This window comes from Carica papaya, chromosome 1 (genome assembly GCF_054855325.1).
Source record: "Carica papaya isolate Zhongbai chromosome 1, ASM5485532v1, whole genome shotgun sequence".
Classification (NCBI taxonomy): Eukaryota; Viridiplantae; Streptophyta; class Magnoliopsida; order Brassicales; family Caricaceae; genus Carica; species Carica papaya.
Window position 1 is genome coordinate 19793475 of NC_142309.1, and position 25134 is coordinate 19818608.

At 36.6% G+C, this 25134-nt stretch overlaps 1 protein-coding gene across 5 annotated transcripts; it reads right to left on the reverse strand.

Annotated features, from left to right (window-relative positions):
• On the reverse strand, positions 1 to 21202 carry SUT4 (sucrose transporter 4). 5 transcript variants are annotated; one of them, XM_022054708.2, is made up of 7 exons: positions 20514 to 21200; positions 5019 to 5755; positions 3834 to 3897; positions 3707 to 3750; positions 2373 to 2532; positions 2131 to 2174; positions 1469 to 1974 (listed from the first exon to the last, which is right to left on the reverse strand). In XM_022054708.2, exons 1-5 carry the CDS (start codon positions 21031 to 21033, stop codon positions 2374 to 2376), a joined length of 1524 nt encoding a protein of 507 aa, XP_021910400.2. In that variant the 5' UTR covers positions 21034 to 21200; the 3' UTR covers positions 1469 to 1974; positions 2131 to 2174; position 2373. The 5 variants fall into 5 exon arrangements, 4 of the variants coding, with proteins under 4 accessions (XP_088077437.1, XP_021910400.2, XP_088077435.1 ...); XM_088221311.1 differs by lacking the exons at positions 1469 to 1974; positions 2131 to 2174 and adding an exon at positions 1 to 377; XM_088221309.1 differs by lacking the exon at positions 2131 to 2174.
• Positions 21203 to 25134: the final 3932 nt, after the last annotated feature.

The following is a 25134-nucleotide window of genomic DNA, read 5'->3' on the forward strand; positions in this document are numbered from 1 at the left end:
TGGAAGAAAGGGAACACTGAGGGACAATTACGTGCTCCAATTGAAACCATTTGATTTGTATCACTTTTTTCACAACAAGGGATTAGATTGTCTCTCTGCGGGAAGGAGAGGCCTGGCTGTGTCTGTCACTGTGCGGCAACAGAACCAGAGTCCTCTGCAAAATCTGCCATCACCTTCCCCAAGCAATTACCATCTGCACCCAGTTCAACTCCAATATTCTCTCTTTTCTTTTTTAATGTTTTTTTTATATCATACTCTGAGGAGCTTCGAGAACCAGATTTCTCTTTGTTCCCTCTGTATTACATAATGGGATATTACTTCTCTGAAATCCATACATGCCCATGTCAGATTCCATGTGTCTCCAGCTCAATAAGTTTCTGTAGATGAGAGCAATGTGTCATGCAACACAACCAATGGACTAAACTTTGTGCAACAATTAAAAAAGAATTAAAGAATTTTATATAAATATCTTCAGATGATAAATTCAAAAAGAAAGAAAAGAAAAAAAAAAACATCCCTATCCAAATTAGCATCCTAATTTGGGAAGTGGGGTTCTCAAAATGTAAATCCCACCAGATTGTGTAATAGAAGACACTTCCTGGCGATCACATGGTGATTCCATTTTGCTTGCACCATTCAATCAGATTTATAATTTTACACCAAGTTGTTGTAGTAGTGGCATTCAGCAGAATTTTATTGATTGGAATCACAATAAACTAAAAGGAAAAGGCGGAAAAGAAAAAAGAAATACAATATCAAATGCAAGTTTCAGAAGAGGGAAAAGGATATGCAATAATGACAAGACCTTTCAGGATTTGACATTAATTAAAAGATTATACTCTAGAAACTGAACAAATTCATCGATTCCATCCTTCCCCTCCCTTTTTTTTCTTACTGGAAAAGGTTTGATGCTTAGCTAGGCAGGGATGCCCTGAAGTTACACTGTATGTATTCCTCCACTCCAACATCTCACCATGTAAAAACGCTCATAAACTTGTAACCCAGATCAATTTTTTACTCAACTTCTTAAGGGGAAAGATGCAATGTCCAGCAAGACTCGACTCCCAGTTTCTGTCAAAATCAACAGCCAGCTATATTATATGCTCACATGCATATACTCTGCCATCTCAAGCATACGTAGGCTACTGTTTTCCATCTCAATTATCATGTAAACTTACATAAGAAGATCCTTTTGACGACCAAAATGTCCAACAATCATTTCAGTCTATCCTGGTTACAGCCATGGAATAATCTTCTGGCATGTCCAGCGGTAATTATTACCTCATAAGAAAAAACTATCCATGAGGCAGGTCTTTCAAATGCTACTCTAGCCTATGGACAAGTATTGCATCTTTCAGTTGATACTGTTAAGTGCAGTAGTCAGAAGAATTTATTCCACATGCAGGTACAAAACGATATCCGTTTTCTTTTTTTTTTTCCCTCCGGAAGAAGAAAAGAAATTAGAAAATGAATACTAACATGAAGGACCTTCCATAAAAATCACACATCTTTGGCGAAAAAACAGAGCACAAAACATGTCTTCGTCAATGTTTTAATCAGCACAACTCACATAATAACTGTTCTCCACAAAGCACAATTAATCACATTCATACAACAAATTCAGTGTAATGCATGAGATTCCGATACCTCGTGATTGGACCTGCAAGGGACGATCACCTTTTGGCCTTTTAAAAATAACGATGTCTCCTAAGGAGGGAATAAATCCCATTCAACAGCAACTTATCTTGATCAGTAAGGAAGCAGCCTTTTAAGTAAAACAGGAATCTACACTTGAGACTTCATTTGCATTTCTGTAGCAGTAAGCCCCAAAGTAACATTTCCAGCACTGTGCTAATTGTCTTTTAGGAAATTCCCCACTTGAATTTCTAGATAGCTAACCTCATCAGCTATGTATATGAGAAAATGAATAGGTAGGTAAGCATCCATCATCTTCACATATCACATTCATCACCCCTGTTGTGACTAGAGACTCAGTTGCAGGACCACTTAAGCCCTTAAAGAGGAAACTCATAGAAGTTCAAAAACGCCCATAAAAATAGATATATTGTCGAAACTCGCACACAATTCAAAAATTAGAAACCTTTTCACCTAGCAATTCAGTACAATTACCAGGGTTACAATGAAAGGAAGGAAACTCTTTAGCATTGAAGTGTCTACAAAGAAGAAAAAACAAGAAAACAAAACTTCAAAAGAATTGAATTTAGTAATCAATAGAAACAGCAATAGCTATTTACAAATTCTATTCCAAAAACATTTGATCATTTGTATTGATAGATTGTCATGGGAAAAGAATAGATACACCAAAACACCTCGTATGAGGAGCAAAATACCTCAAAATGAGGAATAAATACCTCATGGTAGGGGCCTGGGTTTTTGAGCACTTGTTCGAGGAATAGCTAAGATTGCTATTATTCCACTCACTAAGGCTGCAATTGCTCCTACACCAAAGGCCGGCGAATTTCCACCACCAAACAGTTGATCCCATGGTCCGCTTCCCAAAGAGACCACCACCTGCTTCCAGACAACAATAATTTGTTACATGGGCTAAAAAATAAAAGTGAAACACATCCTGCCAACACATTCCTGTACAGAATCATCTGTACAATCTGCAATTTGCATAACAACACCATCACCTTATGTTGAACATTAATTTAGTACAAATAATACAAACAATTTCCAACCGACAACATAGAGAATGGCATTTCTTAATTGGCCAAAAGACCCGAGTGATTCCATGATCAATAAAGTATACATTCCTAATTACTTCAAATGAAAGTAACTGAGGTTATTTAATGTCTTGGCATATCTCAGTTCGAAAAGATGACACCACTGAAGAGTAGGTGGAGGGAGACTAATTTCTGAGGCATTGGGAGTAATTCTATGATCAATAAAGTACATATTCCTAATTACTTCAAGGAACTGAAAGCAACTGAGGGTCATTTAATGTCTTGGCATATCTCAGTTCGAAAAGGATGACACTCATCCTCTACTGAAAAGTAGATGGAGGGAGACTAAATTCTGAGGCATTGGGAGCAATTATAATTGAAGTGGTCCAGACTTTCTTGTGAAAATTTCACAAAACTAAATGACTTCTCAGAAACAACAGCACAACATCAAATTTGATACTGAAATTGAGATATTGCAATCGCATACACCAGTATTTCAAATTTGTTTATTGATAAAACATATATATTATTTCTAATTAAAGTTTACTCACGTTATGTGAATTATTTCTGAAGTCTTAATCGACCATCGCGTCATACAAATTAACAAACTTTTCTTGTTCATGAGTTCATTGCCACCATGCAATCATTGGAGTTCCGCAAAAAAAAAACCTTAGTAATTAACGCCAGCTTATTTATTCATGGCTTGATAACTCAATATATCTGATGATCAATTGCGCACTCCACCTTCATGAGACAAGGTAAAGCTAGATCATGTGGCAAGTTAACTAATTGGAAATGTCCTCTTTGCCCATGACAGAAAATCACAATAAAGGATTTCTTTTCTTTGCTGAAACACAATGAAAAGATTTACCACTACATTGAAATTACTAATGCATAAATGCATGTAACTGCCTACAACAGTACTGTCTAATCACATTTGTCAGAAAAAGATCAACTGCCATTTGTTTGGACAGCATGAAAAAAATTTAATCCATATGAATGAGAGAGCAAGAAAATACCTGTGGGATCACGATGGCCAGATTAAGAACACCCATAGATAAACCTGCAAAAATTAGCCACCAAGATATGATGTCAGGAAACATCTGGAAGAAAATTTTCTGATATAATAACTAATTAAGTGCCCACCTTGGCCAAGGCCCAGAGACTCAATCCGTGTGGAAATCAAGGCATATGGAACACTGTAAGTGATCTGTAAAACATAAATTAAGCAGATTTATCAAGTTCTTCCAAATTGCCACACAAACATCCCAATGAGGATGTCTCATGAGAGGTGGAAAAATATCCAAGACGGGGCTAGAAATAAATAACTATAAATGTATGCATGTAAATAGTATGCCTTTGCTTGTTCATGCACTTGCACATTCATCATATTTTGACATTTTTAAAGACAATCTTAAACTCCTAACTTTGTAGTTTAAAATGTTTAACATGTCATTTGTAAAATTTTCATTTTTGCTAAGGTAAGACATTATATTTCAGTTTTTATTGCCCTTGTATTGATGTTCAATAAGGATATCGTTTAAAACAATTGGCGGGTAAAATTCGCAATATTCCTAAAAGGTTTTCAAAAACAACTGGAGGGATGCAGATTGACCAATAGTAAATCCATAAGATGGTGGGGTGCTACAAAAGAAACCATAGGTTTGACTTTGAGAAAGGCCAAACTACAAGAGTTGAACATGTAATTTGTCATACGTATAAATTAGTGTTTAAATAAAAAAGTTAAAAATTTTAATAATGTGATCACAATAATATGAAAAACTTAGTGCTTACTAGGTTGAGGGCACAAAAGATACTTGATACTAGAAGCAATATATATACAAAAAGAAATACTGAGAGAGAGAGGTTTCGACAAGTCAGGGCATTGATGGACTCTTCCTTTGCTCCATCCTAATGGATGAAAAAGGATTATCCCCACTGACCTCCTAATGCAGAGCAAGGACATGGTCCCCAAACTTCAAGCTTGGCAGAAAGCCAAATGCAGTATTAACATTCAAACTACGGGTATCCCAGAGACAACAAATGAGCAGCTATGTAAGTTCCTGACTTGGGAGATCAAGTTGAGATTGAGTTGATGGGACCCTGGAACGGCGAGATTTATAATGCATAGTTCATGAATTAGGAATCTATGTTCTCTCTTCCAGCTCTCCTCATCCCACTTCGCCTTTGTTTCCTTATTTTTCGGTGATTGCATTGGTGGTGGAAGGGGGGTGGAAGATTTTATCCACTCCTATACTTTTATTTTCAAGTGTTACTCAAAAAATCTAACAGAAGACCAAGCTCATAATTTGGAGGAAATGAATAACTTACCGCCAAAGGAACACCAAGAACTGCAAAGATGAGAAGTGCAGTAATTACAATGCTCTCTGGAGGTGGATCTCTGCCAATGTAGCTCATATGTTTTGCAACAAAAGTAATTATGAGCATTAAAAGAAAGCAAAGAGCCATTACGATGTTTGAAATTCCCCATACAAAACCAGCTCCCCACTTCCTACAAAGTTTCTCCATTAGCACAGAAGTTATTCCAAGAACAACAGAATTCAACATGAGGCCAAGAGCACCCATTCTGACACCATTGTTATAATTTTGACCTTGATTTGGCTCACCACCATATATCTCTCGACCCATCCAATCAGTATCAAAAAGAATAAATGGAAACCATCCAATCCAAGTCAAAGCTGTAACCAACAAGATTATCCATATTGTCCCTGAGAAATATTTAAAAGTACCAAATAATTCCCAGAGGAAAGCTTCCTCAGCACTGCTTGACTCTCCAGGTCCCTCTTCAGCAAAGGGGGTTGATGAGCCTAAAGGCACTTCATGAGCAGCGGAGATACTTATATATGTAGTGATCACAACAAAAATAATATCTAGATAGAAAGCAGACTTGAGATTGGCACATTCAGGATTGCAGGCAGCAGTCACTGTAAATCGAAAGATTTTAAACCAACCACTATATGATCCAGTGGCATAGCCAAGAACATTGCCAACAGCCATGAATAGGGAGAAGTAAGCATTTGCCACTCGAGTCCTTCTGTGATCCTTTCCTGACATGATGAAAAGACATCCAAAGCAAACATCAAAATATTGCTATGTTTTCTTTTATGTGTTTTATATTTCAATATCCAGCAGTCACAAAAGAATGTACCATGACCAATGTACTTTTTCCTATTTTCTGTGAAAATCAATGAGAAATATAAATATTCTAGGCATCCCTCATGATATTTTCAGAACAAGAAGTGCGAAATGACTCGTTTAATAATCAAGTTTATTTCTTCTCATCACGTTGTATAGGAAAATGCTGAGCATGATTCCTGAAAAAGAAAAGATGTGGGCAAGGGCATGGATGAAAAGCAGAAATATGAAAGCTGCCAAGACATCACATGTTTTTTATCATCTTTGTGAACTAAAATTTTCAATTTGATACATAAAAATCTAATAACTTAGCAGTTTTTCTTTAGGTAAATGAAGAATTACTAGCAGAGAGATCTATAAGCATTAAATACACCATCTTGATACGCTAGGTGTACGGATCTGTTAATTATCAAAGCAGCTATTTTATTTTCTTATTCTTACTAAAGTATAAGCCAATATAAAAATGATCAGTCAATTACACATGAGCAGACAAAGCAATTGATTACAATCAAGCATGACCTTGTTACAACCTAGAACACCAATTCACATAAAAAAACTAGGGCACGATGGACTGACAGCTGAATCTAGACTAATGGACAATTTTTGCTCAAAGGACATCCTAATATAAAGTACTTAGAACCGTAAAAATTATCAACATAAAACAATTTATGCACCAAAGACATTATATGCTATCTCATCTATAGTGATATCAACTTGCATCTAAACTCTTTTCTTCTCCTCCATAACTGGAGATGTTAAATGAGTGATTAGTTCCAAAACGGATATTTTGCCATATTTTATTTACAAAAAAAATCTCAGGTCTTTAAACATACAATAAGGAAGATTAAATCTTTAACATGCTCATAAAATTAACTACGGAAGAGCACAGCCTACAACTCCATCAAGTAAGTGTTCAGGCATATAGTTTAAGATGCCACTTTAACCCAAAAGCTTAAACCTAAGACAGGATCCACTACTTTCTAATGCGAGACAATCACTTTTTAAGTATCTCACAAGAACAAGATGTTGCCTGAAACCACTATACTTCTATAAGAGATAAAGCAACAGAAAACAAAACTATAGTCTTCAGTTATGCTAATAAGGAAGACCCAAGAATGGAAGTATTCCAATGTCAGGAGATATTTATGTAATTATGATCTTTTGCGCATCACTAAAGATATTTATTTTATTTAGCAACTACTAAAGATATTTATTAGGAATTGAGATGGTTTATTATTCTTTATTTAGTTAGGATCCTATTTAGTTGCTATTTATTATCAATATTCTACAGATAGAACGATCTTAGAAACATTACGAATAGATGAGTGATACAGATATTCTCTCATACTTCAATGCCTAAATAACCCTACGCTTTTGGTTGATGATCTGAATCTTTGTGATTGTGGATTAGATTTTTTTCTCTATTTTTTCTCAACCGATTCTACATTATACTCCACTTTGCTACATTTCAGTCCTCCCAATGAGATATCTTCTACTGAATCTATGAAAAACTCCCTTGTATCAGCATAAATAAACATCTCTTTTCTGAAAGTCATCAAGCAGTTACTGCCAGCCACAAATGCCCAGTGGTAGGCAAGTAGTTTTCTTGAAAAAATGATATACTACCAGACCTTAAAGACTGTATCACCCCTCGTTGTCATCAAAATTCAGCCAAAGACAATTAAACTCTATTCTAAACAGGCAAGTACAAGGATCTCCAAACTGATAGCAATTCCAAAAACTCCTAGGTAGAACAGAAGCACGAATAAATTTGTTTGATCTTGTTCAAGTTTATGAGAGTGCTTTGATAACATGCAAGCAAGACAAATAATCTAGAATTTGTTAGTGCTTTACTTAAATCCACCAGAAAACAGTTCTTAGAATCCATTAAGAAAATAATTACTCATTGAAAAATAACGAACAAATTTATTAAAGTTGACTCTACATTATCACAACTCATATGGCTCACATATATAGTGTAATACTCAAGTTCAGAATTTAAGTCCGGGATAATCAAATTATAATAATAAATAATTTAGAAAAATTTATTTTTTAATTTTTAATAAAAATTTTGAAGAAATATATGTTTTTGATGTATTTGAAAATAATTTTTAAAAGTCATGGTTAAAATATAAATAAAAAATGATCTATTTAAAAAGAAATCTAAAAAACTGGGACAAAAGTGAAAATAATATAAAAATGGCCACATGGACCGCCACGTCAGCAGCACGGCCGGTTGCCGTGCACCGCGTGGCAGACATGCGTCCACACGGGTGATCTGTGTACCAACAGATCTGACTGCTCAGATCTGCTCCCGCGCACATGGACGGCCCAGATTCGTTTCCCCTTCATGGCGATCAAACGATCCTAATTTTATCTGATCATACGATCCAGATTCGTTCCCCAGATAGGATTGATCCAACGATCGAGAATGGGTCACGTCTTCTCGAACGAACGACTATAATTTAATGAAAATGAGTATTTAGACTCCTCTTCCACAAGAAACCCTAACCCTAGCCGCTAGAGGAAATTGGAGAAGAAGAAGAGGAGCAGCCGGAAAGCGAACCAGTAGACCGGCCGCCGTCGCCGTCGTACCGAAGCCCGCTGCTGATGCTAAGGAGGTGAGTTTTTCCCCCTTTCGCTTCGAAATTCAATTCTAAGCCTCCCCACAACTATATCGGGGCCGAAAAACCAAAAGGAAAGCCAGAAACCGAGGGCAGAGCTTGGCCGAGCCGCCGCACCCGCAACCTAAAATCCCTCCAGTGAGCCCGAACACCCTTCCCGTTTCCTTCCATTTTCCGACCACTGTATTCCTTACTCTTTTCTGGTACAAGATGACAGAAGAAAATCCCCAACCGCGAGAGAGGAACAACAGAGCCACCGCACCGGAAAGCCACCCCGCCGGTAAGCTTCGGGTTTTTCCTTTTTCCGGCCAATAGAGGCCACCTAACCTCGAATTTTGCAGATTTTCACACAGGACCGGTCGAAACAGGCCAGACCGAGAGGAGACATCGTCGTAGGCAGCAGAGCCGGCGCTGTGCTGGAACCCTAAACCGGCCAAAAAATTCTAAAACCGTTATTTTTAGCCCTTTTTGAGTATTTTGAGATATGTGATGCGTGTTTTCGGTTTTCGCAGAAAAAACCCAAAAAATTCGGGAACCACCGGGAAGTGCAATGAAAAAGACAATGTCTCGAATACCAACCCGGGATAAGAATTCCTCATCCTTTCTTCCGTTACAGTTAAGTTTAAATAATAATAAACGTTGAAATTTGTGAATATTGGCAATCTTTTATTAACAAAATATAGGTCATCGATAAAGCCGATAACTGGTCAATATATAGTTTATTTGTCCTACCTATTTATTTTTATGTTACCTAACTTGCTTACTATTACATCGTATGCTTTAATTTATTGATTTTAATTGTCTTCTCGTTCATTAGTTTACTTGACCGTTTTATCCATATCTGTTGATTGGTTTGAAATAAATGCTCTGTCAACATTTTCTTAGTGATTAAAGTACCAAATTATATTGCTGTTTAATTTTCGTTATAATGTCCTGAAATTATGAAACAAAATTTTTGTATGTAATTAATGATTAGTTTATGATGAGGATATGTATGTGAAAAGCTTACTAGGTGTCATGGGAAAGGGTGTACGGACTCGCTACATAGGGCAAACTCTACTGTGAATATTACTTCAGTCGAACGAGACTAAAAAGTCCAATACCGAAAGGGATTAGGAAGTATTTGTTCACCTCATACCGGACGGAGTATTGAGCCAGTGGTATGTTTGGCGCCTATTACCGGACGGGGTATGGGGACGACCGGTTATTTAATAGATTGGATATTGGGTTCACATGTAGAGGGAACCGCTATTGACCCCCAGAGATACCGATAAGTGAAAAGGTAAAGTTTGATTATTGTTGTTTCTTGTAATATCTAATGAATTAATATCTTGATTATTGCTTGCACAAGTTGTATTTGAGAACCTAAAATGTGAGTATGAACAACGTTTTTAAAATTAAATGAATTTACCTAAAAAGAAAAATGACTTCATTAGTTGTTTTATAATTTTTACCAACATTTGGTTTTCCGTATCGGTTGTTAAGTGTTGATATTCTTATTGGGCTAGTGTAACTCATTCTCCTTATTTAACCATTTCATATAAGGACGACCAAGATCCATATCCTGAACAATAAGAAAATTAGCGACTAAAAGTTGTCTCCTGTTTTCCATTAGAGTTGCACTGCGGAAGTCGACCCTATGGTTTTCTAGTTACATTTCTGTCTATTATTTTAATCTCCTTTAAGGGGCATTCCTGTAACCCTATTGGGCATTCTGATTTTAACTGTGCAATGAATGTAAACCTTAAATTCTCAATTGCTTCCGCTTATATTTCATTAATTCAGTGTTTCCATTCAATTAAATTTTGGGCTTTTATAGTTGGTATCAAAGTCGTATTCCTCGAAACTATTTGTTGCACAAAAGGTTAGAATCATTCAATATAACCCAACTCTCAACCTTTCGTTGTGAAATACAGGTATAAGAACATAAGGAGAGGAAGACCCTCACTGAACAGAGCAGCCCGAGATGAGTCGCTTCAAGAGGATGCCGATCGGCTCTTCGAGATGCTGGAGAGACTTATCTCTGCTCAGCAGGCGAGTGAAGAAAGGAGAGAGCTGCCTGATCCTCCTCCACCACTGCCACAGTACGAGCCACCCCCACAACGAGAAGATTTAGTGCCACCTCAATACAACCCTACTCCTCCACCGTATCATCCGACACCACCACAATACAATCTGGTGCCCCCACCATACAACCAGGTGCCGCCACAGGGTCACTCAGTCCCTCTCCAGCATAATACAGTTCCTTTTCACCAAGACCCAGCTCTACTCGTGATGGACCCAGCCTACATTGAGAGATATAAAAGACTTCACCCATCTACTTTTGCAGGAGCATCCACTTTTAAAGAAACTTAGTACTGATTAGCAGAGACAGAAAAGACCTTCATAACTCTTGGGGTAGTTCCCGAACAGAAAGTTATACTTGCCACTTACATGCTCATGGGTGAAGCAGCGCGTTGGTAGCAACTGAAGCAGTGCGTTGGTGGCAACTGAAGCAGGACATCCTGCCCATCCCAGTTACCTGGAAACAGTTCTTGACAGTTTTCAACGCAGAGTACCTCCTAAAACACTTTTGGCATTTGAAGGAGATAGAGTTTGCACATCTGGTCCAGAGGGATATGACAGTGTATGAGTATGCCTAGAAATTCCTGAAATTGGGCCGGTACTCTCCTGAGAGCATGATGAACAAAGGCCGAAAAGCAAGAAAGTTTGAATGGGGCTTCCATCCCGAGATTAGACAGCAACTGTATGTATTCGAGCTCAACACCTACTCAGCAGTTTTAGCTAAGGCACAACCGATAGAAAGGAACATCTGCATCTTTCCTCCATCAATGATCAACCCCAAAGCCCCGGTTCCACATCGCAAGCCAGCGCCTACTGCACTGAATCAGCAGAACAAGAGACGTAGGCCCGCAACTCAAGCTCTTCCTCAAGCTCCGGCAATAGGACGCAGCAAGATTTGCAAGTACTGTGGCAAGAACCATGGGAATCGACTCTGTTATCATCTCAAAAATAACACCTGCCGCATATGCAGAAGTTTCCAACACTACGCAAGAGAGTGCCTGCGGAATCAAAATCAGACCAGACCTTCAATCCATGGCAGAGTTTATACCCTCACCCAGCAAGATACTGAAGCCAACCCGAACGTAATACAGAGTACGTGCACTATTTGTAACCACATTGCACATGTTTTAATTGATACTGGTGCTTCACATTCTTTTATTTCACATACTTTTACAAAAAATTTAAATGTGTTACCTAAAGTCTTGATTCTGTACTATTTGTGCCTACACCTGAGAATTGGACACTACTAGGAAATGACATATACAAAACTTATATCGTAAAAATAGCAGTTAAAAAATTGAGTGTAAATCTGATAATACTAGACATCGGGGATTTTGATGTAATTCTGAGAATGAACTAGTTAACGGCATATCACGCCACCATGAATTGTTTTCATAAGAATCTTGTATTCAACCTTACTAACGAAAAGTCTTTCACAAATTAATAAAAATTTTAAATATTATTCACTTATGATAACTGCATTGTTTATCAGATGTCTTAATTCAACTATTCTTTTCTATATTAGGCAAGCCTAAAAAAGAAATTTACATTCAAGAGATTCGTGTGGTTCAAGGTTTTTCGGACATATTCCCTGACGAACTACCAGGACTGCCGAATAAAGAAGTTGAATTTGTCATAGATCTTCAGTATGATACCCAGCCCATCTCAGTTGCCCCTAAACGAATAAGTCGTGTTGAGATGGAAGAACTGATGAAACAAATCAAGGAATTGCAGGATAATGGGTTCATCTGACATAGTATATCTCCCTGAGATGCTGGAGTCACGTTTGCAGGGAAAAGTGATGGGTCTTTTGAGGTTGTGTACTGACTACAGAGAATTGAATAGAGTCACAATCAAAAACAAGTACCCCTTCAAGGATTGATGATCTTTTTGATCAGTTACAGAGTGCTCTGATTTTCTCCAAGATTGATTTGCGTTCGGGTTACCATCAGGTAAAGATCAAGACATAAGACATCCCTAAGACGATCTTCAGAACTCGATATGTGCACCATTAGTTCCTAATCATGTCATTCGCGTTAACCAATGCACCTGTTATCTTCATAAACTTGATGAACAAGGTCTTCAAATCGTTCTTGGATCAGTTCATCATAATGTTTATTGATGATATCATGGTTTATTCAAATAGCAGAGAGGAACACACGCTCAGCATCTGACTCAAATTTTACAGGTTCTCAGGGAAAAGAAAACTATATGCAAAACTGAGTAAGTGTGGGTTTTGCTTCGAGCAAACTTCCTTCTTATGGCACATAATATTAAAGGATGGGTTGTCAGTGAATCCCGAGAAGATTAATGCAGTGATGCGTTGGAAGCAGTTGACTTCGGTTCAGGAAGTTCGAAGCTTTTTGGCCATGACAAGTTATTACTGCAGGTTTATAGAAGGGTTTTCAAGCCTAACCGCCCCCCTGACCCGACTTATGAAGAAAAACGTCAAGTTTGAGTAGAATAATGAATGTGAAAGAAACTTTACAGAACTCGAGAAACAGTTGACTACCGCGCCAATTTTGCCCCTGCCGAGTGGGACAAATAGATATATAGTATATAGTGATGCGTCCTACCAAGGATTGGGTTGCATTCTGATGAAGCATGAAAAGGTCATAGCTTATGATTCCAAACAGCTAGAAACTCATGAAAAGAATTATCCCACCCACAACTTGAAACTTGCCACCATTATTCACGCCTTAAAGACCTGACGCCACTACTTGTATGGGGAGACATTTGAAATTTATACAAACCATAAGAGTTTAAAGCATATATTCACTCAGAAAGATCTCAACATACATCAAAGGCATTGGATAGATCTCCTCAAAAACTACGATTGTAATATCTTGTATCACTCAGGTAAGGGTAATGTGGTAGCTAACGCTCTCAGCAGGAAGAATGCAAGTATGTTGGCTCACATAATAGTTTTTGAATGCAGGGTAATAAAAGCTGTTTAACAGATATAGCTCCAGGATTTAAAAAGGGCCACATGTCTGGCCCATTTAGCAATCCAACCTGAATTGGTTCAGAAAATAAAGGAAACTTAACTGACTGATCTCACTCTAATAGCTCTAGAAAGGATACAGAACAAGCTTTAAATTCAGAATTCCGAATCTCTACCGATGGATTGCTCAGATTACAGGACAAGATATGTGTTCTAAATGACAGTGAACTGAAAAATGATATCATGACAGAGGCTCACAGTTCAAAGTTCATCATGCATCCCGGAAGTACTAAGATGTATCAAAGCATGCGACCTCGATTCTTGTGGACCGGATGAAAAGGAAAATTATCAATTTCGTCTCCAAGTGTCTTGTATGTCAATAGATCAAGATAGAGCATCAACGTCCAGGCGGACTACTTCAGTCACTACCAATTCCGGAGTGAAAGTGGGAACATATCATTATAGATTTTATAACATGACTGCCTAGAACACGCGGGGCATGATGCAATTTGGATAATTGTTGACCAACTCACTAAGTCCTCATTTCCTGACTATCAAAATGACTAACCTCTTGGACAAGCTAGCTAGAATCTATATTCGGGAGATAGTTAGACTACATAGAGTTCCGGTAACAATGGTATCAGATAGATACCCCAGGTTCACCTCTCGATTTTGGACAAATTTTCAGCAAACAATTGGGACAAAACTATCTTTTAGTACAGCATTCTACCTTCAAACAAATGAACAATTAGAACGAACTATTCACATACTGGAGGATATGCTCAGGGGTTGTGTTCTAGATTTCGGAGGGTATTAGGATAACTACCTACTCCTGATAGAGTTCGCTTACAATAACAGTTATCAAACAAGTATTAGCATAACCCCATATGAATCATTGTATGGCCGATCGTATAGATCACCAATCTGTTGGGAAGAGATGAGTTATAGGAAATTGATAGGCCCAGACCTTGTAGATGAGACCACAGCGAAGATAGTTAGAATCAAGAAGAATATCCAAACAGCCCAGAATAGATAGAAAAGTTATGCAGACACCCGAATGAGAGATTTGGAATTTGAGAAGGGCAATCGAGTGTTCTTTAAATTCACTCCCTTTAAGGGTATCAATAGGTTTGGAAAGAGGGGGAAGTTGAATCCTCAGTTTATCAAACCGTTTGAGATCTTGGACAGGATTGGGACGTCCAGCTATAGATTAACACTATCTCCAAAACTATTTAGAGTCCATAATGTATTTCATGTGCCTATGCAACGCAATTATAATCCAAACCCCTCACATGTCTTGTCTTATGAGCCACTTCCACTTCAGGAGAATCTATCCTACAAGGAGATACCGATTGGTATTTTGGACCGGAAGAGCAGAATGTTTCGCAACAGAAAAATTCCCTTCATCAAAGTCCTATGACACAATCACTCGCAAGACGAGACCACTTGGGAGCTGGAATCAGACTTCATGTTCTATTACCCTTAATTGTTTGACTAGTGAGAGAGTGACAAATTTGAATAACCGAATTTTCTTAAAGGAGGAAGAGTTGTAACACCCGGATCCAAAATTTAGACCCGGAATAATTAAATTATAATAATAAATAATTCAGAGAAATTAAACTTTTAATTTTCAATTGAAATTTTAAAGAAATATATGTTTTGGGTGTATTTGAAAACAATTTTCAAAAGTCATGGCCAAAGTAGAAATAAGAAAAGACCTATTTGAAAAGAAATCTAAAAAACTGGAGCAAAAGTGAAAATAATAAGAAAAATGGCCACGTGGACCGCAACATCAGAAGCGCGGCCGGTCGCCGTGCATTGCGTGGCAAACACACGTCAATGCGGGCAGCTACGCGAGAAGTCTGCGTGCCAATAGATCCGACGATCCAGATCTACTCCCGCGCGCACAGACGGCCCAGATTTGTTTCCCCTTCAGGCACGATCGAACGATTCTGATTTTAGCTGATCGTGAGGTTCAGATTTGCTTCCCATATAGGATCGACCCAACGGTCGAGAATGGGTCACGTCTCCTCCAACAAATGGCTTTGATCTAATGAAGATAAGTATTTAAACTCCTTCCACAAGAAACCTTAACCCTAACCGCCAGTGGAAATCGGAGAAGAAGAGGGGCAGCCGGAAAGCGAACCAGTAGCCAGATAAGAAGACTGGCCGCCATCGCCGCCGACGCCGGGAATGTGAGTTTTTTTCCCCTTTCGCTTCGAAATTCAATTCTAAACCTCCTCACAACCATATCGGCACCGAAAAACCAAAAGAAAGCCAGAAATCGAGGGCAAAGCTAGGCCAAACCGTTGCACCCGCAACCTAAAATCCCTCTAGTGAGCCCGAACCCCCTTCCCGTTTCCTTCCATTTTCTGACCATTGTATTCCTTACTCTTTTCTGGTGCAGGATGACCGAAAAAAATTCCTGGCCATGAGAGAGAAACGGCGAAGTCACCGCACCAGAAAACCACCCTGCCAGTAAACTTCAATTTTTTCCTTTTTTCAGCCAATAAAGGCCACCTAACCTCGAATTTTGCAGGTTTTCACACAGAACCAACAGAAACCGGCCAAGCTGAGAGGAGACACCGCCGTAGGAAGCGGAGCTGGCACGATGCTGAAACCTTAAACCGGCCGAAAAATTTGAAAACCTTTATTTTTTGCCTTTTTTGAATATTTCAATATACGTTACTAGTGTTTTCGATTTTCGCAGAAAAAACTCAAGAAATCCATAAATCGCCGAGAAGTGCAGTGAAAAAGGTGGTGTTTCGAACACCGACCCGAGTTAAGAATCTCTCACCCTTTCTCTCGTTACGGTTAATTAAAGTTTAAATAATAATAAACAGTGAAATTTGTGAATATTGACAATCTTTTATTAACGAAATACAGGTCATCGATGGAGCCGGTAACTGGTCAATGTATAATTTATTTATGTTGTCTATTTGTTTTTGTGTTGCTTAAATTGCTTACTGTTACATTGTATGCTTTAATTTATTGATTTTAATTGTCTTCTTGTTCATTAGCTTACTTAACCGTTTTATCCATATCTGTTGATCGGTTTGAAATAAATGCCCTGACAACGTTTTCTTAGTAATTAAGGTACCAAATTATATTGTCGTTTAATTATCATTATAATGTTCTGAAATTATAAAACAAGATTTTTGTATGTAATTGATTATTAGTTTATGATGATGATATGTATGTGGAAGGCTTACCGAGTATCACAGGAAAAGGTGTACAGACCCGATACATAGGGCAAACCCTACTATCAATATTATCTCAAGCGAATGGGGCCGAGAAATTCCATACTGGAAGGGGTTGAAAAGTATTTGTTCACCCTCATACCAGAAGGGATATTGAGCCGATAGTACATTTGGCGCCCATTATCAGACTGGGTATGAGGACGGCTGGTTATTTAATAGATTGGATATTGGGTTCACGTATAGGGGGAACTCCTATGGACCCCCAAAGATACCGGTAAGTAAGTGAAAAGGTAAAGTTTGATTATTGTTGTTTCTTATAATATCTAATGAATTACTATCTTGATTATTGTCTTCCCAAGTCGTATTTGAAAACCTAAAAGGTGAGTATGAATTACGTTTTTAAAATTAAATGAATTTATCTAAAAAGAAAAATGACTTCATTGGTTGTTTTGTGATTTTTACCAACATTTGGTTTTTCGTATCAATTGTTAAGTGTTGATATTCTTACTGAACTAGTATAACTCATTCCCCTTATTTAATAATTTCATATCAGAACGACCAAGATCCGGATCCTGAATAGTAAGAAAGTTAGCAACTAAAAGTTGTCTCTCGTTTTCCATCAGAGTTGCACTGCGGAGGTCGACCCTATAGTTTTCTAGTTACATTTCTATTTCTGTTATTTTAATTTTTTTTAAGGGATATTCTCGTAATTCTATTGGACATTCTGATTTAACTGTACAATAAATGTAAACCCTAAATTCTAAATTGTTTCCGCTTATATTTCATTAATTCAATATTTTCATTCAATTAAATTTTGGACTTTTACATATAGTGTTTTCAACACTAATTCTATAAGGACAAGGATTAAAAAGAAAAAAGAAAATTTACTTCTAGAAAATAATATAATTCCTAATTAAATAAGAAAAACAGATCTTAACTAATCTAAGAATTAAATATAACTAAATAGTAATATAATTAGAATAATACTAAACGACTACCTATTTAGGAATATAAATCTAAAATAAACACTAAAGATTTTAATAATAAAAACAATAATAATAGTATTCTCATAATTCTTCAACATCAAGCTCTTTCATTGGCTTACCTGTTCTTGTTCTGCTTTCAAGTTTCAGAAGCATAAGCATATTTAGTTTTTATGCGGAGGTATGATGAACTGAACTTCAGCCCTTAGTTTACTCAACTAACAAAAAAAAAATCAGCCCTTAGTTCCCATTTCCAAATTTAGACAATAAATCGATAAGACGGATAGACACAACTCTTTTTTCTTTGACCTGAATCTTAGAAAGCTTTAAATCAAATTTTGTGGAAGAGAGAGAACCAAAAATTTCATCCAACTCACTAAGAGATGCAAGAATTAAGGACATACTTTCCCTCCATTAAATATCAGTAGCCTGAACATTTAAACGATAAAAAGTAACAAGTCAAAGAAGTAATGGGTATAGTTTGGAAATGCAAAACGAATAGGAGTTCTGTGAGATGACAGTTTTTCTTGCATAAACACTTTAACGATCAAGTCAATAGCTGTGGAAAAAGAAGAGCGAGGAGTAGCTAGATAGCAGCTTGGAAAATTGGGTAGAAAAAGATTACCTTTGTCTGGATCAGAGGGAGTATTAGTAAGAACTTGACTGTTTCCGGCAAGCAAGGAGTAATTGCAGCTTATTGAAGCAGCTTTTTGCCGGGTGTCAAGGCTCCTATAGTGGTATCTTCAGAGGTGACCCTTTAACATTAATATCTGAATTTTAAGGATCTCACTTGATATGATTGGCTGTTTGTACTGTCAGTCTTCTTCCAATGCAGCTGGTATAAGAACATGTAGACCTGTTGGGTTGAATCCCAAGATTATAGTGCTAGGACTATTAGGGCAGCAGCCCATTGTCTGGGGTAAGTGAGTACAAATGAGGGCGCCTAGTCCACCTGTCTGGCGTCAAGAGTCCTTTAGGTCGGTGGTCAGCCACTCAAGAAGTGTTTCAGTTCTAGGCGTACTTGGTGCTGACCTAGGTGGTTGAATATAGTAGGCTTACCACTAACCTTCTTTAAAATGAGCATCAAATGGAGATAGGTCAGCTAAACTGATATGTGATGCCTCGTCTGCAGCCAATCACAGTAGCTCTTCTACCACCAGGCCCCCTTAAAAACTGTATCTAATGAAGATGGGTCTACTAATCAACATTTGGGATCTTGTCTGCAGGACTGAGTGCAATAACCTATGAATAATAAGTAATGATTATATCTAAGAGACTTCTTTGTATTTTGACAGATAGTTGAGTACGGAGACTGTAACGACCTACTGACGTCTAATTAAGGACTGCCCAGTTCTAAAATCCACAACATTATATGAAAAGGTTCCTACACAATTACGTTCTAGGGACACTCATAGGTTCAAGACAAACTGGCAGAAAATACATGTACCACCCAGATGTAAGGTACCGTAAATGCTAAAACCTGAATAAAAAATCAAGCTTACAAGAAACATAGTAGAACTCAGTGGGTTCTCAAAAAGCATACTCAAAGATTTAGGATAATGAGAAAAGTGACAACAAAAGCCATTTCTCTCAAAGGTCATTAGTACACATGTTCAGGGAGAAGAAGATTAATAAGAAAGCCCTTGTTGTTGTCCTCGAAATGATATAATTCTATCTGTCCCTGTTGGGAAGACCTCAAGCTGCATGCCCCTCTACAATACAATGGTGGTCCAACATCCTAGGATTAAGCAATTCAAAGATATTTAAAAACAAATATGCTTGAGGGAGGTCCCCATGCAGCTCAAACCCAACAGAATTAGCAAGTATTAGAGAGTGGACCAATTGCAGCACGGAAGGATGAAATGAAACAATGCATCAATACTTAATTGCATCAATACTTAATTAGCGACTTAAACTAGGAGTATATTTGCCACAGCGTAAATACAGTAAACTCAGTTGAAACAGGTAAAAAAGCTGAAAAGCAAAACCAAACAAAAAAACAAGAGAGAAATCCCGACAACCATCTGAGCTGTTGTAAAAACGCTAGTTTAAAGCAAACCATGCAAGAACCAACTGAGATATCAGATTCCTGCCTCACATAACACTATTTTAAAGCAACCTGGGCCCAAGTATAAATTCTACATGGAGAGCTAATTGAATTTGAAGAATCTCAAATGATCCTACCAACTCAATACTAAGATATGTATTATATACCCCCATTCAGATGTGATTGTACCTATATTACTTGCATTCTTAATTGGTAATGGATGTCAGATGGTGGTCCGGGTGGACCAGCATCATTAAAGTTTAAACTTTAAATGCTTTAAATTTCCACATGCAGTTATTCAATCATTTATCTGTAAATACCTTTATTGTTTCTTTGCCTAGACGACCATTCGCGCTAATGCCCACATAGCACAATATTAATACGAGTTGAGAAGTATCACACTATCACTAAGAAGACAAGGAAATAAAATACCAAACAGAAGATAGGATTGTAAATTCCCAATCTGTACCAGGGCATAACTGTCCATTAACAAATTAGTAAAGTTAAACTATTTGCAGAACAATAATTAAGAAAAAAGACACCAATGAAAATTATATGATGACCTCTTGTTTTATTTTCTAAAAATAAAAATTTAAAAAGAAAATAAAAGAAAAAAAAAACAAACAAACAAATATACCAGGAAGTGAGGTACACAATATCTGAGCAACATTCAGATAAATCCTTGAAAAGTTAATTAAGATCACACAAAATGGACTCGATTAGGGTTCCATCCAATTCCAAATAATTAACAAAGAATCACCAAAATAGAAACAAGAAGAATAAAATTGAAAATTTAAACCTAACTTACCAGTAAGATCAGCAAGAAGAGCTCTACAGGGACCCTGAGTCATGTTGTTAGCCACGTCTAGAATCCAAAACCCGAACACAAAGACCGCAATCGCCCTAGGTTTCAAGTTTCCTCTATCCCCAAGCAACCATCCGATATCAGCGGAATGGCCGATGATCAAGACCGCTACAGAGATCGATACCGCACCGGCGACGATGAAAGGCCTACGACGGCCAAACCGACTGGTGCAGCGATCGCTCATGTGGCCGACTAGTGGCTGCACCACCAGGCCAGATAGCGGCCCGCAGAGCCATATAACGCTGGCCCATGCGTGAGGGATTCCCAGCTCCTGCACGTACGGAGTCAGCAGAGAGAGCTGCAAAGCCCATCCGAATTGTATCCCGCACGCTATCGACGCCACCCGTAACAGCTGCTTCAACGGAACCCTGCCCCGTACCGGCTGTTGCTGCTGCGATACCGGCCTGGCGCCCGGTCTAGCTCTAGATGCTCGATGTTGACGCTGCGGTTCATGAATTGCCATTTCTCTTCCTCTGTCTTAGGCAGACAGCGAAGCCAATTCTCTCTCACTGTAACCGGTTTTGTTAAAGTTTTGTTTTCGGTTTATGGGAAACTGTGAGGAGCGGAAGAGAGGAGGAAGAGAGGAGGAAGAGAAAGTTGGCGGTTTCTTTCGTCAGGTCATGAAGGGGAGAAGCAGCTTGACTGATCGTAGCTACTCATAATTTAAAATTGTTAGACCCCATATTTTGGTTTATTTACAGATATACCCTCATGGTGGACAAAAATTAGATTTGACCACAAAAAATAAAAATAAAAAATAAAAATAAGATGTTGCCTATTGTTCTAATTATTTACTAAATTTTACTATTTAAATATAAGAAAACAAATATTACAGCGTAAATTTAGTTTGAAATTTATTTTATTTTCTTTTAATTTTTATTTTACTTATTTAATATACACAAAATATTAATTTAATTTATATATCTTTTATTATTCAAACATTTAACATTTTAACACGCATTCGTTTCTTTCTTTTTTTTTTTTTTTTTATTCTTAGGTTTGCCAATTTTGTTGGGCATTAGCGTCATTTTCTATGAGGAGCTTTAACTGAACTTATTATTATGCATTTTTAAATAAGAGCTATTTTCAGAAGATATTTTTTTCATAATTAAATATTGTACAATTATGTGTATTTTGAAAGTATTGTTTGTATTGATGATATATATAATTATATGATTCGATTCTGGTGTTCAAACAGTTAAATATAATTTTTAAATTCTTAAAATTATATCGTACATATTGAGGTTGAAAATTGATTACTTTATTAAAATTGAATGAATCAATTGTATTTATTTTCAATTAGTTTGATTATTTATTTATTTATTACAATTTAAATTTATTTATAAAAAATATTTTGTTTTTAGAGTTTAAATTAAATTAATCAATAATTTTAACCAAATTTTTTATTTTATAACTTTAACCTTTTTAAATTCATAACTTCAATTTTTTAAAACAAATAATAAAACGGCCCATGAACTCCAAATGTGATAAATTATAAATTTAGTGCGGAATCAAAGCAATAAGTTAGCATTTATATTTCTTACACAATAACTGAAAGTACCTAATGAGACTTACGGGAGTAACTATTTTTAAAAAAATAACTAATAACTAAAGAAATAAATTAAAAGTAAACAAACTGAATGTCCTACTCGCAACCCTCTTGTGCATCGGGTTCTGTATTCTAATCTTCTTGATTTGAAATGGTTAATGAAAGAGTGAGTTACACTAGTATAGTGCGAATATTACGCTACTCACCGATAAAAAAAAATGAAGGTTGATAGAAATCATAAAAATAACTAATAGAGCTCTTAATTTAAGTAAATTCGTTTGTCATAAATAAAATTATTTACCGCATACTTACCGTAACGAGATTATTAAAAGCAACCTATAGAGTCAATAACATAACACATATCATAATTTTATATACGATCAGTTTGAACAACAACCTTCTCTTTATCAGCTTACTGGTATTCATAGGGGTCCATAGAGATGTCCTCACTACGCATGAACTCTCTTTTTTTACATTTTTAATTAACGGGCCGTGCTCATACCCTATTCGGTATGAACACCAAAAGATATCATCTTTCAATACCCCGTCCGGTATGAGGGTAAAACGGATCGTCCTCATACCTCGTCTGGTATGAGCACCAAATTACCAAACCTCGATACCCCGTCCGGTATGAGGCAACGTTCATGGTAAAGTTCTCTATATATCTGGTCCGTCCATCATCTCTCAAGATATCCAGTAAGGTTGTCGTTTCATCTATCCACTTAATCAAACAATTTTTCGTTTACCTTTAATTTTCAGTTTTCCAATTCAACCATAACCACATAAAACAAGTAAAATATGCATCAAATGAATACAATCGCATCATCATACCAATTTCAATGTATTATCATGCATTTGAAAACTGTAAAATCAAGCAATTGATTAAACATAGGAAACAATAGTAAATAACCGATTCCGACTCCATTAGTAACATGTAATTAATTATGAATGTTTTCTAAGTTTCACAAAATACTATATTATTTAAAATTAAACTTCAATTCCATAACAGGGAATAAGGTGAGGGATTCTTACACAAACTAATGTCTAAAATGCTAACTTTTAACTGCATCTATTGGCGGTCCTCGAATTCTCTGAATTTTTCTTCGGCGGTTAAAACGTGCTTCAAGTACTAGCGGCGAGGTTCTCTGGTGCGGCAGTTTCGCCGGCTCACTTTCGCAGTTGGGTATTTTATTTCGGTCAACCTGTAAAGAAGGAAATGGTGATTACAATGGTGGAAGGATTACGCATAACGGGAATCGAAAAGGGACTCATCGGATATGATTTTTACATTTTCCCACGGTGGCGCCGTTGGCTTTTGCCCGCGGTTTCCGGCCAATTCGCCAGTTTTTTTGCTCCGATTTGGTCATGTGGGTGTTTAAAATCGAATTTCAAGTAAAGAAAATTTTTTTAACCTATTTTGGCGGTAGGAAGTGGCTCTGGCGCGGTGTCAGTCAACTTTCTTCCCGGCGACGGGGTCTTCTTCTCCAGCAGGGGGTCTGGTGGCTAGGGTTAGAGTTTGGTATGAAGAGAGTTATTTATATATATCCTCTTTTGATCTGGGTCATCTATCGCGTTTGATCTGAACCGTTCAATCGCGATTAAATAAGAAGTGAATCTGGGTCGTTCATCGCGATCTAATATGAGCCGTCCGATCGCGTTTAAATAAAAAGTAGATATAGACCGTTCATCGCGTTTAAATCTGACTGTCTGATCGCATCTGAGAATGGAACAGATCCGGACCGTCCATGCGCACAGGAACAAATTTGGACCGTCCAATCGCAGGTACGTGGATCGCCAGCGTGGCCTCTTGCGTGGCACCGCGTCAGCGTCCCTTGCCACGCGGCGCACTCCGGTTCGTCAGGGTTGCTGACCGGACGTCTCACGTGGCACAATTTTCTTAAATGACGTTTTGACTCATCAGTTTCTGATTTTTCTTTTAAAAATACATTCGAACCCAAATTTTCACCATTTTTTTTAAATTATTTTTAATTTCATCGTCCATTTAATTTTCTTCATTTTTACATTAAATAAAAATTAAAAAATTAAAAAATTATATTTATTAATTAATTTTAATTAAATTAATTAGGACATCACAAATAATATTATTTGCAACTTAGAGTTTTTATGTCTGGCATTTAAATGCCACTTTCTTCATTTAATATTTGCATATTAATTTTTAAATTGTTGTTTTTAATTAAATATTACATGGTAGTTTATTTTTCTCAAAAAGTCATCTATTAATTCATTACCCACCAAATTATGACTTAGCAATTAATTTTTTTCTATTCTGATTGATTATTAATAGTAACATATGTTACTTTTATCATTTAAAACATAATTTGTAAGTCAAATCTTATAATTTGATTTCTCAAAGTTTGTGAAATATATATATTGATATAATAATATATAATTGTTATCTATTTAAATATAAAAAAGTCAAGATAATTATATTTTATTTATTTTGTAGATCTTTGGTTAAAGACTTTGATTATGATTAATTTTTTAATATTTTTGTTAATTTTTTATTTTTATATAATTTTATTTATGTAAAATGATACTTATATATTATATTTTATATAATTATAAAAAATATATTCTATCCGTATGCATGACATGAAAAGAATATAATTTATTTTTATTATAAATAAAATAGTTTCAGAGGGGCAATTAAAATTTAGTAATCTATATCTAAAAAGTAACCATGATATTTACACATTCAGTGCATAATTATATTTGTTATTTAATAATTATTTATTTGTATTTTAATCAATCAAATAAAATTTTAAACTAAAGATAAAGATACATAAATTATTACGAATTTTAAATTCGTTCTAAACTATATTACTTTTCAATTGCCCGAATATAATGTCTTAACTTCATTTGCTTTGTATTGGTGGTCCTCCCAAGTTAGACATCGTTACACAGATATTAGAGTTAAAGGTGTAGACAAGAGGGTTTTGAAATATCATTCTTGTTTTTCTGTAAGAGGGTATGAAAGGCTCACACCTGTTGAAC